The sequence below is a fragment of the Triturus cristatus genome, chromosome 10, assembly GCF_964204655.1.
Source record: "Triturus cristatus chromosome 10, aTriCri1.1, whole genome shotgun sequence".
Taxonomy (NCBI): domain Eukaryota; kingdom Metazoa; phylum Chordata; class Amphibia; order Caudata; family Salamandridae; genus Triturus; species Triturus cristatus.
The window spans coordinates 733,588,814-733,604,220 of NC_140593.1; the positions used below are offsets into that span (position 1 = coordinate 733,588,814).

The 15,407-nt window shown below is 49.0% G+C and overlaps 1 protein-coding gene across 12 annotated transcripts in view; it reads right to left on the reverse strand.

Annotated features, from left to right (window-relative positions):
- The window catches only part of LOC146789924 (ATP-binding cassette sub-family F member 2), a 1,015,916-nt gene that overhangs the window by 100,666 nt on the left and 899,843 nt on the right, over positions 1 to 15,407 (reverse strand). For 11 of the 12 annotated variants that reach the window (XM_085628232.1, XM_085628224.1, XM_085628227.1 and 8 more), the window contains one exon: positions 13,616 to 14,169. The exons of the other annotated variant lie outside the window; for it this stretch is intronic. In XM_085628232.1, coding sequence (XP_085484358.1) covers positions 14,044 to 14,169 — 126 coding nt within the window. In that variant the 3' untranslated portion in view covers positions 13,616 to 14,043. Of the gene's footprint in view, positions 1 to 13,615; positions 14,170 to 15,407 lie in introns of those variants that run through there. 12 annotated transcript variants of the gene reach the window in all.

Sequence of the window (15,407 nt, forward strand, 5' to 3'; positions counted from 1 at the left end):
GTATGTTGGGGGTGAGCGTCCCCATGCGTGCCGAGTCACTTCGATGAGGGTTGGTCACTTCCTCGTCTCCTTTGGCCACGTCCGTTTCCCCTCCCGCGAAAGGACTGGCCCCTTGGCTGGTACTGCCAGTTTTGTTTTTGCTGACCTTGCTGGCCGTGACTTTCACCCTGCTGTCCTTGCTGGAACGTCTGGTGCGATGCTCCCTGCTGGTTACCCCCTCTACCGTAGGATCTTCTAGTTGGAATGCCTCTTCTCATCCCCCTGAACTGTAGGGCCCCCATGGACCTTGCCGTCTCGTTCTCTTTCTTCAGCTGGGTGAGCTTTTCGTCCACTGTCGCCCCGAACAGTGTTTCCCCGTTGAAAGGGGTGTTTAATATGTTGCTCTGCACCTCCTGTTTGAATCCAGAGATTCTCAGCCAGGCCTGTCTTCGTTCGGTGATCCCTATGGCCATTAGTCTGCTTGAAGTTTCCGCCCCGTCCAATGCAGTTTTAGTGCATGAGTTGGCTATGTTTTTACCTTCTTCCACAAGGTGGGATGCTCTTTGGCGGTACTTTTCAGGGAGATGTTTGACTAATTACCCCATCTCGTCCCAGTGCTGGTACTGGTGTCGATTGAGAAGCGCATTGGAGTTCGCCATGCGCCAGTGCATTGCAGCGTTCCTTTCGACCGGTCTTCCAGTTAGGTCCATTCTTTTCCTTATCGGGGGGTGGCCCCGAGGTCGCTGGCACGTTGGCCCTTCTCCTGGCCGTGGAAGCGATGATGGAGTCGGCAGTGACCGCTCCCTTGATGTAAGGCGGGTCCAGGGAGGAGTGCTTGTATTTCTTCTCCGTCCTGGGCGTGATGGACCGGCATGTTGCTGGCTCCTTAAAGGCCTCCTTCCCCATGTTCATTACGCTTTGGAGCATGGGAAGGAACTGGCTCCTCGTCTGAATGGGGAGCAGGGTCTCGAGAAGGAAATCAGCTTTCTGCTTCTCCTCGTTCAGTTTTACCCCAAAGGCTGCTGCAGCACTCCTGACGACCATATTGTACACCCCGATGTCGTCTGGCGGCGAAGGCCTCGATGGATACGTGTCCACGGGCTCTTCGGGATTTTCGGCGTCGATATCTTGCCAATCCAGCTCGTGAGTGGTTGATGGCGCCGAGCCGTAGAACGACTGCTGGTTGGCCTCCTCGTCTTCGCCTTCATAGTAATGCCTTCTTCCTCCTCTTCAGGATCTCTCGGCAGCCCTTCGACGTAGAATTCGTCCTGTTCCTCGATCTCGACGACGTCCGTCGATTGAGTCGTTGGAATTCTGAATTGTTTCAATTTGGCGTCGTACTCCTTCTTCCTCTGAAGGATGCTCTCCATCTCCGCCTCGAGCCTTCTCTTCTTCTTCTCCATTTCGGAGATGCTTTCGACGTCGACCGCGGCTCTTTGACGGAGCTTGCGTCGACCCTGGCTTGTCTTTCTGCGTCGAACGCCCCGTTTCGTGGGCTGTTGTCGACAAACTCAGCTTTTCGGCGTCCTTCGGCACCAGGGAGTCCTTCTCGCAGGATCCGCTTGGCCTTTTGTCCATGGATCCACCCTTGGTCGTCGAAATTTTCGGCGCCGGTGCTCCTTTTGAGGACTTTGACTCAGATTTTCGAGAGTCTGTCTCGGGTTTGAGGCCCTTTCGGGGGTTTTGAACTCTACGATTCTCTTACCTCATCAGGCGTTTTCGTATCGGTCTCTGCGACCGTGAAGACGTCGGGTCCTTCGGCGATGTTGTCCTAATCGTCGGTGGAGAGGCCCAGCTCGTACAGCGACGGGGCCTTACCCTTTCCTTCCATGCTGAAGTTAGCTCTTCTCTGGCGTTCTCTCACACGGAGCGTCTTCGGCGCGAAAGCTGAACAGGCGTTGCAGTCCTTGCTCGGGTGGTCGATCGGTAGGCAAAGGTTGCAGACCGGATGCTGGTCCTTCTGCGCGAACTTGTGGTGGCAGTTAGGGCAGAATTTGAACGGTGTCTTGTCCATTGCGCTCAGAGCCTCTGAGTGCGCATCTTCGAAGGGCGTCGAAGAAAATTCCTGGGAATTCTTCCTTCTTCGCGTCCCCGATGTATGTTATTCCTCTCTGTGTTCTCAATTCTTTCTCGACGAAACTCGCGTTTTCCCATTCTTCCTTCGATTGAAATCCTGGAGCTTCTCGATGATGATCCAGACCCAACGGCGGAAAAAAGAATCTGAAGATGGCGCCCCAAAGGTGGGACTTCCGCAGGAAGCACGACGACGTCACAAGAGGTGCACCAAATGGTGGGACGTCAACGCCCACCTGGGCTACAAAAAAAACAAAAAAAAAAAAACAAGAAAGACTACGAATCCGGACCCAACCACCAGATCGCGGAATAATGCACAGCATAGTGAATCCAGAAAGATTCACGCTGCAAAAACCTCTTTTTTAGTATATGGTCTGGTACACCCCTAGGGCCCCAGCCATATTTGTGCTTAACTTATTGTGAAACGTTGATATTTGCATATGTTCTTGACTTCTAATCTCATAAAGAGATTAGAAGAGTGTCTAGAAATAAATACATATATATTTGATATATACACCTGTGTGGTGCCCTTTCATTTGGTAATTCAAGAGATTATAAGGTAAAACAAGCTGCTTTATATTCCTCTGAGACTTAGCCTGAAGGCTGCTCTCCACAGCTACCACCAGGATAGCTTTCTTTAAAAGGCTGCCTTAAACCTATCTACCGTAAGAGTCAAATTGGACTGGTGCAAGGTGGTCACTTTAACTAGTGACCAGCATATGCCAGGCCAACTTCTCACAATCCTTGACCCTGGGGGACCCCTGATTCTACCCTTAGAATACCAACTCCCACAACCGAACACTTACCTTTGGCCCGAAAACCATATTTTCCTCCACAGGAGGACATTGACTTTTTTTCCGGTGAAAAGTGTGGAGTTGGAAAATCTATAAAAGTTTCTAATACTGTAACAAAATAACCAAAACACTTACTTACCCGTTTACAAGAAATTTCGCAGTGCAGTATCTAGGTACACTGCACCGTGTAAGAAAATTAAACTGTAAAGTAATCTACTTGACATGCTATTGAAAAGCCAATACAACGTATATGGACAATATTTCAAAGCATTGCATTACTAGTAGTTCTACTGTAATCAAACCAAAAATATATATACAACTACAATACAAACTGGTTAAAAACTGTATTAGTGCAAAATACTTATAACTTACCTGAGCCAGACTTGCTTGGTTTAAGGAAATAAAAACAAAGAATATTTTCATACAAAAACAATTGGCCTGAAGGTAAGTCGTTGTGTGTGATATCATTTGCTGATTGAGAGTGTACAACAAATGCTTAACGCTACCCTCTGATAAAGCCTTACTGCTCGCCCACGCTACCACAAATAGAGAGTAAGGTGCTAACTACTTTTACCTCTGCCTACCTTTGTGGGTTCCACTGGACTCTGTGCACACTATACCTCACTTTGATAAAGTATATACAGAGCCAGCTTTCTACAGGAAGGAATTATGATTGGTGCTGAACACTACCCTATCCGTATACGGGTTATTTTATGATAAATGCCTGGAGTACAAGAATGTGCCTAAGGGAGGCAATGGGACCATCAAGATTACTTTCCATGAAAGAAAGTAAAGAGTGCATGGGGTTCAAATGGGGATACCAAAAGTCTACTAAGTACTATGTTGATTATCTAAACAGGGGTGTGAGGGGCAAGTGGGGATATTATCATTTTTAGCCCCACCATAATACCTGGGACCCTGAAAAGAGATGTATACTGTCTGTTCTGCATGTAAGCTGCACAGCTGTTAGTGAAGGCAGATAGCTGTGTCCTGCCTTTAAGTGGAGAAGGAAAGTAACTTTTACTGTAGGGCTTAAGGGATCTGTTTTATTGGCAATTCAGTAATGTGTAAACTTCTTCCATTTAGCTGCACAGAAAGCTTCAGTGGGAGGGTGTCTACCTTATTTAAGGATGGACATTCATTCCTGTGGTAGGTGTAGGTACCCAACTCTAGGACCTCAGGTCCAAAATCGCAAGGTTGAGCTGTGTTGAGTCCAAGTACCTGATCTTTTGGTGTCTGCGTGAGCAGCTGGAAAGTTCCAAGAGAGTATAGAATCAGGAGTGCCTGGCCAAGTTTGGAGCCAGCCACTAGAATGAGAGGGGGAGTTGGCCTGAACTTTCTGATCACAGATTGAATCAATGGGAGAAGGGGAAGGTTACAGTGGGTTGCAAAACAGGCTGCATTTGTTGTAGATTTGGGATCCTTTGTAGAATATGGTATGTTTTGGTGATTAGGGTGTTGTGTATGAAACCTAGGAACGTCTGCAAATGCGAAAGAACGAGATGGGACTTTGTGACATTTATGGTAAACTTCAGTTGGTGCAGCAGAAACCGTTGACTGGGTATGTGCTAGGCACTGGATTTTGCGGATGCTCTGGATTAACTAGCCATCACTGTATGGGAATACAAGCATTCCATCACAACGGAATTGGACCGAGACAATTCCAAGTTATTTTAACACCTTTGGTGTGTCCATGAACCTGTAGAGTAATACCTTGGCTTGTTAATGATCCCTTACTGAAAAGCGTAGGAAATTTGGGTACGCAGGGTGGATTGGAATGTGGAAACAGGAGTCGAAGATCAAACCCTAGTATAAGGAGTCCTTGCTGAAGTAGAGATAACCTCTTGCAATATGGTAATTTTGAAGTGTTTGGATAGGATGCAACTGTTGAGGAGCATCATATTAAGTACTGGCCTGGAGGGCTCATCCTTCTTGTGTATTAGGAAACAGACTGTGCTGTTGGTGTACTTTTTTTTTTTTTTAATACCTCCTCAGCCTTCAGATCAAAGAGGTGCTCTCTGTTGGATGTCAGGTGGACGAGATGGTGTTTACATCAAGATAAAAATCATCAGAGATACTAAGCCACATGTGCCTGTGAAGTATGATGCTAGTATTGACCCCTCTAGATGCAATGTCGACAGCATCTAAAGCTCAGGGTATAATTGCATTTGAAGTTATTTTCCCTCCTAACACTATCGCTCCCCTCTTTCTATATTGCTCAAACATTTACAAGAGCTTCTATCTCCTTCCACTGTGCTCTGTTGTACCTTGACAATGGGGCTAATTAATTGGTAATCCGCCAAGGAGTAGTTGCTGCCATTGCAAACCTCTTAACCACAATAATCCTCTTACTTCACTTGTTTGGAGAAGGTGCATGGCCTGCAACTTTGGCAGAGGTGCGCTAACAAACTGTGAACCACAAGAGATTCTGATGAAATCGGTCAATGCATATTAGATTTGGTGAGGCCTTAAACTTCTCCACCAGTGGAGTGACTACCCTGGATCTAACAGCGTCTGAAGTTTTCAAGAGCAAACTCATTCCCTTGAGCACTGGGAGGAATTGCACAAACCTCTCAGACTTTGAGTGTCTCAACCAAATGTTGCCCAACTCTTATTAGATGCATGTCTAATTTATGGAAGATGGTCGCATGCTGGATCACCTCATGGTATGATGGTGTCCCCTGGAAGGGAAGGCCGGACAGTGTAGTACTCAAACGGTATCCCCTGTTGCACCAATAGGATAGCCCACCTATGAGTGGTCTGTTGGTTGAATATCTATTGGTTGATTGTACAGTATAAAAGGTCCATAGGGATCCTCCTGTAGACTGGCATGGCCATTGGTGGAGGAGTGGATGGAAGGGGAGGTTTTATGGGGTAGTGGTGGCGGACTGCGTAGGAGGAGAATAGGCTGGTTGCCCTCTCCCTATGCTTTTTAGGTGGTGGCTCTTGTGTAGAGGGGCTTGAAACAGTTTATTTCTGGAAATTAGGCTTCCTTCTCCAGGGTACAGGTTCCAATGGTGGAAGGACCCTGGGTTTGATTTCTCCTTGAGCAGGTTAATTAAGAAGTGCTGCTGGTGAGCATCCACTTGTTAAAGCTGGTCAAGGATAAGGCCCTTATGCCTCCTTCTCCGAAAACGTGTCTGGTGGTTTCCTTGCCAGTGTCCTTGTGCCCTTGATGAGGAAGAAGTTTCAGAGCTGAATTCAGTCTGGGTGCAGAGCGTAGCTTCAATGTTGAGTGAAACTTAGGTGTGAACTGCCATTTGGACCAATTCAGTTTTTGGAGCAGATGAAGTTTGACGCCGATGATAGTAGCTGGTGTATGCTTTGAAGCTCATGTGGCTTTTGATGGGGGGTCAGAAGCCCAGATTCATTTGGAGCCAATAGGGACTTCAGTGTTGGAGCAGATGTCAGGGAATGGCCATCTTTGATGGAAGGTTTGGCGCACCCTCTGTTGGCTTTTATCAGTGCCAAGCAGACCCTGTCAGGGGAGGTGGCACATGTCCAATTTTGTTCTTGCCAACATGTTCAGGTCTTGAGGCCCTATTTTCACGAGAGCGGTGCGGTTTCAGCATTGTCATGGGCTTATGCCTGTCATAAGTTGTACTCTCAGTTCTCAGAGTAGTCTTCATCCAAGGGCAAGATTTTGACGTGGGCAACACCTATTGCGCTTCATCTGATCACTGGTCTGTCCAAGAGGGAACCCTGATGGCCCTGGTTCTTCCTCTTCACGGGCACTAAAGGAAAAAGTCTTCCAAGTCCCCAAAAGATATTGAATATGCTACTTACCAGTATGCATCTGTTCTTGGCATGTAGGGCTGCTGACATTCATATCTGTGCATAGATCGCCGCCTAGTGTTGGGTCCGGATGATTGCACGTTGTTGTCCTGGAAGAGTCTTCGAAGTATCACGAGATAGGTGACTCCTCCCCTGGACCACAGTGTGCATGGGCATCCTCTCCTTCCTTAGATTGTTTTTCGCCATTGTGGCAGTGATGGAGTAGATACAGTAAGTGATGACCATGCTATACAGTAATTCTGAGTGCTGCAGCCGCTACAGGCGCCGGGGAGGAGGGTGGGCGATATGTCAGCAGCCCTACATGCCAAGAACAGATGCATACTGGTAAGTAGCATATTCAGTTCGAGGCATGTGGGCTGCTGAATTCAAATCTGTGCATAGAATACATAGCAGTACCTCCATTAGCGGCGGCTACCCGTGCCAGCTGCAGCAGTCTGAAAAGGAGTTTTGAGAACAGCCTGTCCTACAGCTGCCTGCTGTTTTGAGTGTACATCTACACAGTAGTGTTTGGTAAATGTATGTATAGTGGACCATGTGGCTGCTCTACATATTTCCTGTAAAGGAATGTTTCCTAGGAAAGCCATGGACGCCCCTAACTTTCGTGTTGAGTGGGCTCGTGGGGGAATCGTTAATGTGCGTTTAGCTTTTTGATAGCAAATTTGAATACATTTAACGATCCATCTGGCTATACCTGCTTTGGAAATGGAGTTGCCCTTGTGTTGTGGAGAAAAGGCAACGAAAAGTTGTTTTGTTTTCCTAAAGTCCTTAGTTCTGTCTATATAGTACGAGGGCCCTCTTTACATCTAGTGTATGGAGCATTATCTCTGCGACATTTTGTGGATTTTGAAAGAAAACAGGCAGTTCAATAGTTTGATTCATGTGGAACTGCGAGATCACTTTGGGCATGAATTTGGGGTTGGTACGTAGTACAACCCTGTTTGCGTGAACCTGTATGAATGGCTCTTGAATGGTTAGTGCCTGGAGTTCACTAACTCTTCTTAACGAAGTGATTGCCACTAGGAAGGCTACTTTCCAGGTGAGGAATTGAATCTCACACGAATGGAGAGGTTCAAAGGGTGGACCCATTAATCTGGTGAGGACCAAATTGAGGTTCCACACCGGTGCTGGTGGGTGTCGTGGGGGGATTACTCGTTTGAGTCCCTCCAAGAAGGCTTTGATGGCAGGCACTCTGAATAAAGAGAGGTGCTGCCTGTTTTGGAGATAGGCTGCTATCGCGGTTAAATGGATACGTATTGAGTTGTATGCCAGGTTGCATCGGTATAGGTGTAGGAGGTAACAGATGACGTTTTGAATGGATGCGTCCAGCGGGTTAATGTCATTGTTGTTGCAGTAAATGACTAACCTTTTCCATTTAGCCGCATAGCAAGCTCTGGTAGTGGGTCTTCTGGCCTCCTTGATGATCTCCATACAGTCAGGTGGCAGGTTTAGGTAACCAAACTAAGACCTCAGGAGCCAGATTGCCAGGTTCAGCTGTTGCGGATCTGGGTGCTGAATTTCGCCATGGTTCTGCGTTAAAAGTGCGGGTTTGATCCGCAGCCTTTGATGCGGCACCACAGGAAAGTTCTAGAAAGGTGGTGTACCATGGTTGGCGCGCCCATGTGGGAGCAACTAAGATGAGTGTGAGTGAGTGTTGTCGCAGTTTGCGTGCCACCAGCGGTATTAATGGGGCTGGGAGAAAAGCGTACGCAAATCTGCCGGACCAGTTCATCCATATCGCATTGCCCTGTGACTGTGGATGTGGGAACCTGGAGGCAAAGCTTTGGCATTTTGCGTTTGTTTGTGGCGAAGAGGTCTATTTCTGGATGACCCCACTGTTGGAAGTACGGTTGGAGAACTGACGGATGTAGCTCCCACTCGTGCATTTGGTGGCTGTGTCTGCTGAGCAGATCCGCCATCTGGTTGTCCTTGCCGGGGAGGTGTTCCGCCATGAGGAATATGTTCCTCTGAATGGCCCACTTCCACATGCTCCGAGCCAGATGAGACAACTGTGGAGTGTGTTCCTCCCTGCTTCTGTATGTAGTACATGGCAGTCATGTTGTCCGTCCGGATCAACACGACTTTGTTGCACAAGTGTACTTTGAATGCCTTCATGGCTAGGAAGATTGCCATCAGTTCCAGAACGTTGATGTGCATCTTCTTTTGCTTTGTCGTCCATAGTCCTTGCACTGTGTAAGTGAGTACATGAGCTCCCCAACCCTGGAGAGACGCGTCCGCTGTCAGTATTATTTGTGGAACAGGCTCTTGGAATGGTCGGCCCTTGCAAAGGTTTTGTGGATTCCACCAATGCAGAGAGTTGTATGCCCGACCGCTCACCAACACTAGGTCTTTTAATTGCCCGTGAGCCTGATTCCATTGACGTGCCAAGCACTCCTGAAGCGGGCGCATATGTAATCTCGCGTGCGGGACTATGAAAATGCAGGAGGCCATCATGTCTATCAACTGCATGAACACTCGCGCAGGAAGGGAGAACTTTGAATTGATAGTGATGTCCCTGAATAGTGAACCTGAGATATTTTCTGTGTGATGGGTATGTGGAAATACGCATCTTTGAGGTCCAGTGTGGCTAGGAAGTCTCCCTGACTGAGTAGCGGGAGAACCTGCTGTAGGGTGAGCATATGGAAATGCTCCGAGAGAATGTATTGGTTGAGGGGTCTGAGGTCTAGTATAGGTCTGAGCGACCCATCCTTTTTTGGGATTAAGAAGTACAGAGAGTACACCCCTGTCCCCTGCTGGTCGACGGGCACGACCTCTATTGCACATTTTTGCAGCATACTTGGCACTTCCTGCTGCAATAATGCCAAGTGCTCTACGGACATAGGACGGTGCTTTGGCGGTATGTTGGGTGGAGTGGACGTTAATTCGAGACAGTAACCGTACTGGATAATGTCCCTGACCCACCCGTCTGTGGTGATGTTTTTCCACGCGGACAGGAACTGTTGGAGTCTCCCCCCGACAGGTGTTATGTGGTCGGGGGGAAGGGAGAGGGCGTCACTGTTTGTTTTTGGGGGAGGACCTGGTGTTGCCGTAACCACGTCCTCTGCCCTTGGTGCTGGAGCCACGATATCCACCTCTGTTGGTTTTATCATAGGTACTTTGTGTGCCCCCTTTCGTGTACTGCTGCTGTGACCCCTGACCTCTAGCTGCTCATCTATTCCCGGGGCGACGAAAGGAGCCACTACGAAACTGCTGCGTCTGCAGAGCCCCCATTGATTTCGCAGTGTCAGTGTCTTTCTTAATTTTCTCGAGGGTAGTGTCAACTTCGGGGCCAAATAAGTAGTCGGGGTTGACCGGTTGATTTAAGATATTGTTCTGAATCTCCGGCTTGAAGCCTGAGATTCTCAACCATGCATGCCGTCTCAACATGACACTTGTGTTGATTGCCCTTGCCGCTGTGTCGGCAGCATCCAGGGCGCACTTGATGGATGCATTGGTAAGGAGTTGTCCCTCTCTGATGAGGAGCTCCGCAGCCTCTTTATATTCATCTGGCAAATGTTGGAGTAGTGATTCTAGTGTGTCGTAGTGGGACCTATCATAACGGGCCAAGAGCGCCTGTGTGTTGGCAATGCGCCAGATGTTTGCTGCTTGTGCTGCAATTCGTTTGCCTGATGTCTCCAGCACTTTGGACACCTTGTCTGGGGGAGGAGCATCACCTGTTGTTTGCGAATGTGCTCTTTTGCGAGCATTAGCAACCACCATGGAGTCCAAAGGTAACTGACCCCTAATGTACATAGGGTCTGCGGGTGCAGGCTTGTATTTATTTTTCAATCCTGGGGTTGAGCACCCGTGCCCTGGTTGTTTCCTTAAAAATGTCTTTTGCAGGTTTGAGAACTCCCTTTAACATGGGCAGAGTTTTGACAGTTCTTTCGGAAGAGGCGAAAGTGTCCACCAAGAAGTCTTCTTCGACAGTATCAGAATGGAGTTCTACTCCATGATTGGCAGTGGCCCGTTCTATGAGGGCATTGAAGGCAGCAGTGTCCTCTGTGGGAGATGTCTTTGTGCTGTAAAGCTGCGTGTCATGGGTATCTGGTGGGGTACCCTGGTCTGTAGGGTCATCCCATGCCTGATCTGGGTCTTGCAGGTGCTCATCAGGATCGACATCCCCAAGGTAGGTGGTATCATCCCCTACATAGTCCTCCATTGCGTCTGTTTCTGAAGGCGTAGGAGAAAAGGACTGGGGATCCTGATGAGAGGGTTGAAAGCGTTCATGAAGTAGTGGCTCAGAGCCTGCTGGTAATTTGTGCTTGAGAGGGATTTTGTAGGAGTCCAATCCCCTCTCTGGTGTGATTTTCCGCTTGCGGAGCATCAGCCTACCAGTGTTGGCGTCGATGAATTGTGGCTGTGAAGGCCCAAAATCTGTGTGTCCAGTGGATGGGGACTGTGTCTGGTGGACACGTGTCCGAATCTCGAACATTTTCGGCGCCGTGGACGGCGGCAAGCCAAAACGTGATGTTGGTCGGCACCGAGGGTGCTTTTGGAGCCTTGTGCGTGTCGGGGCCCGACGTAGAGCGGAGGGCTGCCCGTTCCCTGATGCGTTGCAACGATGCCGCGACCTGTTGCACGGAGAACGCAGATGGCTCCTTGGAACCGGTCGGCACCGTGGAGGTAGGCGTTGATGCGGCACCCGACTTTTTTGCAGCCATGGGGTCATCGATCCGAAGGGAGGGATCGACGCTCGTTGGGAGTCGACGACTTGGCAGGCGTCGCTGTCTTCGACGCCGACGCAGACGGGGTGCCCACCTTGACTTTGGTGGTCGGGGCCGATGTCTTCGGTGCCTTAGGCCGAGGTGCCTTGTGGGGACCGAGGGCCTTCTTCTTGGGCTCGGCACCCATATCCGCTGCGGTGAGCTCGGCACCGAAATCCCTTTTTGTGCGTTCGGAGCCGATGGCCTTTGCCGGCGTCGAAGGAGTGCAGGGCTTCGAGGCCTTCGAGCCGATCACAACCAGTTTCACTTTTGGTTTCAATGGAACTGGTGCGACGATTGGTTTCGGTTTCGCTGAAGGGAATCCAGTCGTCTTCGGTAATGATGGCTCTTGCGAAATGTTCGAGGCCGGGCCTGAAGGCGGGGCCGAAGAACCGTGAGATTGATCTCGGGTAAGGCCCGAAGGCGATCCCTCGACCTGAGCCCCAAGACGGCGTATGTTTTCGGCCTCCGCATCGACAGGTGGGCCTAGCTCTTCGCTGGAGCTATCCTCCTCGGCCGCAAAGGCCTCATTGTAGTCTCCTACCTCGTCGACGACTTCTTCTCTCTGAAAGATCACCTCCTCGTCGTCTTCCGATCGGGAGTAGTGTTCGGAAGCGGGGCTGGAGTCTACGTCTTCCACGCTCTCGGCGTCCTCGTCTTCGGTGGTAAAGATGTTGGCCGGGGCAGGAGCAGATTGCTGCGCTTCTAATCTTGCCGCCCGTCGATTCCGGAGAGTCTTCTTCGAACGGAATCGGGCACAGGCCATACATTTGTACTCATCGTGATCCGGTGAGAGACATTTGTTGCATACCGGGTGGACGTCGATGTGTGGGTATTTTGCGTGGCATAAAGGACACCGTTTGAATGGAGTCCTCGATTCCATCGTCGATCGAAGTTCGATGTTCGGACCAAGCGGGTCCGAAAAGCTGTAAGAAGGTGCTAAAGCACTAGAGAAACTAGTCGATACCGAATCGGGAACAGTACCGACGATAACTAAAGGCCTTTTGGCCTTAAACTGATTTTCCTAACTTGAGCTAAGATAAGCACATCCGAACCCAATGGCGGAAAAAAACAATCTAAGGATGGAGAGGATGCCCATGAGCACTGTGGTCCAGGGGAGGAGTCACCTATCTCGTGATACTTCGAAGACTCTTCCAGGACAACAACGTGCAATCATCCAGACCCAACACTAGGCGGCGATCTATGCACAGATATGAATTCAGCAGCCCACATGCCTCGAACCTGATGTATCTCATATGTCTTCCTGCTGCATGGTGCATGTCCACTAGTGCTTCCTTCACTAGCAAAGACTTAATTGACCTGAATGGCTGGCACATTGAACAGCTCATATTGTCATGGTCGGAAGACAGGCAGAGACTGCAGACATGCTGGTTACTAGTCCACAAGCACTTAGCGCAGCACTGGGGGCAGTACTGGAACAGTGATGGTTAAACCACCCATGCTTGTTGGTGCATAGGATGCCTCTGGGAGAAGTGTTTCCAGCCGAAGGGGCTAGGTTCCAACGCCATTGGGGAACAACTGCTAAATAGAGTTCAATGACTTTCACTGGAGACGAAACTATAGAATCGAGAAAGGAAAACAAAAGGATTGGACAAAACCGTGCGTCCTACACCGAAACTCAGAGCCTACTTGGTGCATGTCAGAACCAATTGGTGGAAAAATAAAATCCAATATAGAGCCGATGCCCATGCACTATGTAAGGCTAGAGGAGAAATCACACTGCATCTTGTGCCTCAAAAACTTTGACTCAAAAACGTCTTTTGAAGAGAACCAACTTGTTAATGCCCAAGCACAATACTAGATGGCAGAACTATGTTAAGCATGTGTATCTGCAGCCACACATGCTACAAACATAATACACTCACAGACATATATACACAACCCTAATCTGGCCAGAATAAAAAGCAAATTCAAAGTGCCCTGGCTGGTGTGATGGGAGTACAAGAATCCTTCACCATACTATTTTCTTTTACTTTTGTGTGTGTGTGTGGGGGGGGGGGTGTAGGTGAAGTAAGGCAACAGGATTCTGTAGGCAGCAGTATGACAAAAGTGTAAATTCCAATGCAAATTGTTGGAAGTTTGGAATGCAACCACATAGCTTAGTGAGAAATACGCAATTTCCAGAGGTAGAGGTAAATGCAGAGTGTGATTACTGATGGAGCCCCATGGAGAAAATCAATAATACAAGGAAAACAAAAATCTACTGCGCTCATGGCCTACAATTAAAATCCAAATGAATTGCACAAGCAATATGAGAAGGGTTTTCTTTATTCGACGGTCAATTGTTTCTCTTAACTTCTGAACAGTAATGTACATAGTTAAATAACACATTAAAACCAAAAGTCAGAGAGACACTCTGAAGTGCAGTTTTTGAAGTGAAGCAAAATAATAGTTTGGGTGATCTCATTCCCAACATGTTCCCTAGATTCAGCAGTCTTACTCATTTCTGAGAGAAGGCAGGCGATGTTCCTGTAAAAAGGTTTGTCCTTGAGGAGTAAGAGCGCAGGAGAGGAAATAGAGGATTACAGCAACAATGCTAACAGTCCTTTAGACAAGAAATCCAGATACACCGTTTTCAGAAGAGCTATGAATCTGGTTGCTCCAAGATAGTCCCATCAGTACACAGGCATTCTGATCCTGCTCCATCAATGCATTGTTTCAAGCTTCCTCTCGGGGCTTCATGCCTTTTTGGAAAGTGACTCTTCTCGAACCAATTTGGACTTCAAGTGGTCTTTGTAAGAAAGGATATCCCCTTTCCACTTGGTGATGGTCTGTTTCTCACACACCCAGATCTCTTGTGCAACCTGCCGAAAGAACAATGACATTCAGTAACCACATACCAAAGGCAGTACTACAAGCAGAGAAACTGTCATTCAAGACCCACATACAATTCTGTCTCTTACCCCCAACAAAGCCATATTACGACAAAGAGCAACGGTTAGAAAACAAACAAAAAGCACCTTCCTCCCTCGTTATTTGACGGCATGTGTATGTGGTGCAAACGTGGCCCAGAGGAGCTTGCCGTGCTGCGGAATGGCCGCTCTGTGAGCGTGCTCCGCCGGCCGGGACAAAATCCTTGAAAAATCCTACAAACGGAGAGCTGCTGCTCCACCACTAATCAGACAGCGGAACGGCACTGGACCCTGTTGCTGGTGATCCCGCGAACCGGTCGTGCTTTCCGACTGAGTCGCGTGACAATCCCTTACATCGCGGACGACTTGCTGGTCCTTCCCTCTCGCCGCGGCCGGGTCACCCTGAAAATTGAGCCCGCAGCTGCGGGCGGGCCCTGGACCCGTTGCTGGCTGTGTGGCGGAAGTGTCCTTTTCTGCCATTTTTCAGCAGATGGGCAGCTGAGGCAAAGCCTGCACTGTGGCAGTGAGCGGAGCTCAGTCCAGTGCCTTTGCGATCAGCTCTGACCGCGCACTTTCAGCGCACACTCAGTCTAAGATAATGACTACAGACTTCGCATTGCCCCCGACACTATCGCGTCACCTTGGCAACCCCACACAACGCCAAAACGCCAATGTTGGCCGCATGACACCATCACTCATTGCAGTAACATCACTGACCATGTGCACGCGCGTTTTTAATATATCCAACATAACTACGAGTATGTGGTTTCTTTATACCATCTTCCTTTTAACTTAGACAAATGTGCCTTTCTGGCCCATCTGTACCGCGTATTCCAGTCCGACTCCGGACATTTTTTCCCACCGATGCCGCCGCATCACCTTGGCAACCAAACACGCTCGCGCGCGCTACGCCCGTACGTATAACCACGCCCCTGTATCCCTAGCTCACATGGGATACTCACACCCATGCACACACCGCCAGCCAGTCACACTTCTCCTCTTCAGCTCAGTCATGCCTGAGTCACTCCTTGTTTGGGCATATCCCACTCCTTATGCTACACCATTGGACGCGCGCTATTGCCATCTTTAGACCAGGCATTTACCGGCATTCATGATATCTATGTCCGCTTGTGACATCGGAAGCCGCACACCGGGAGGCACTCTCTCGGCTAATTCCACACCGCCACTAC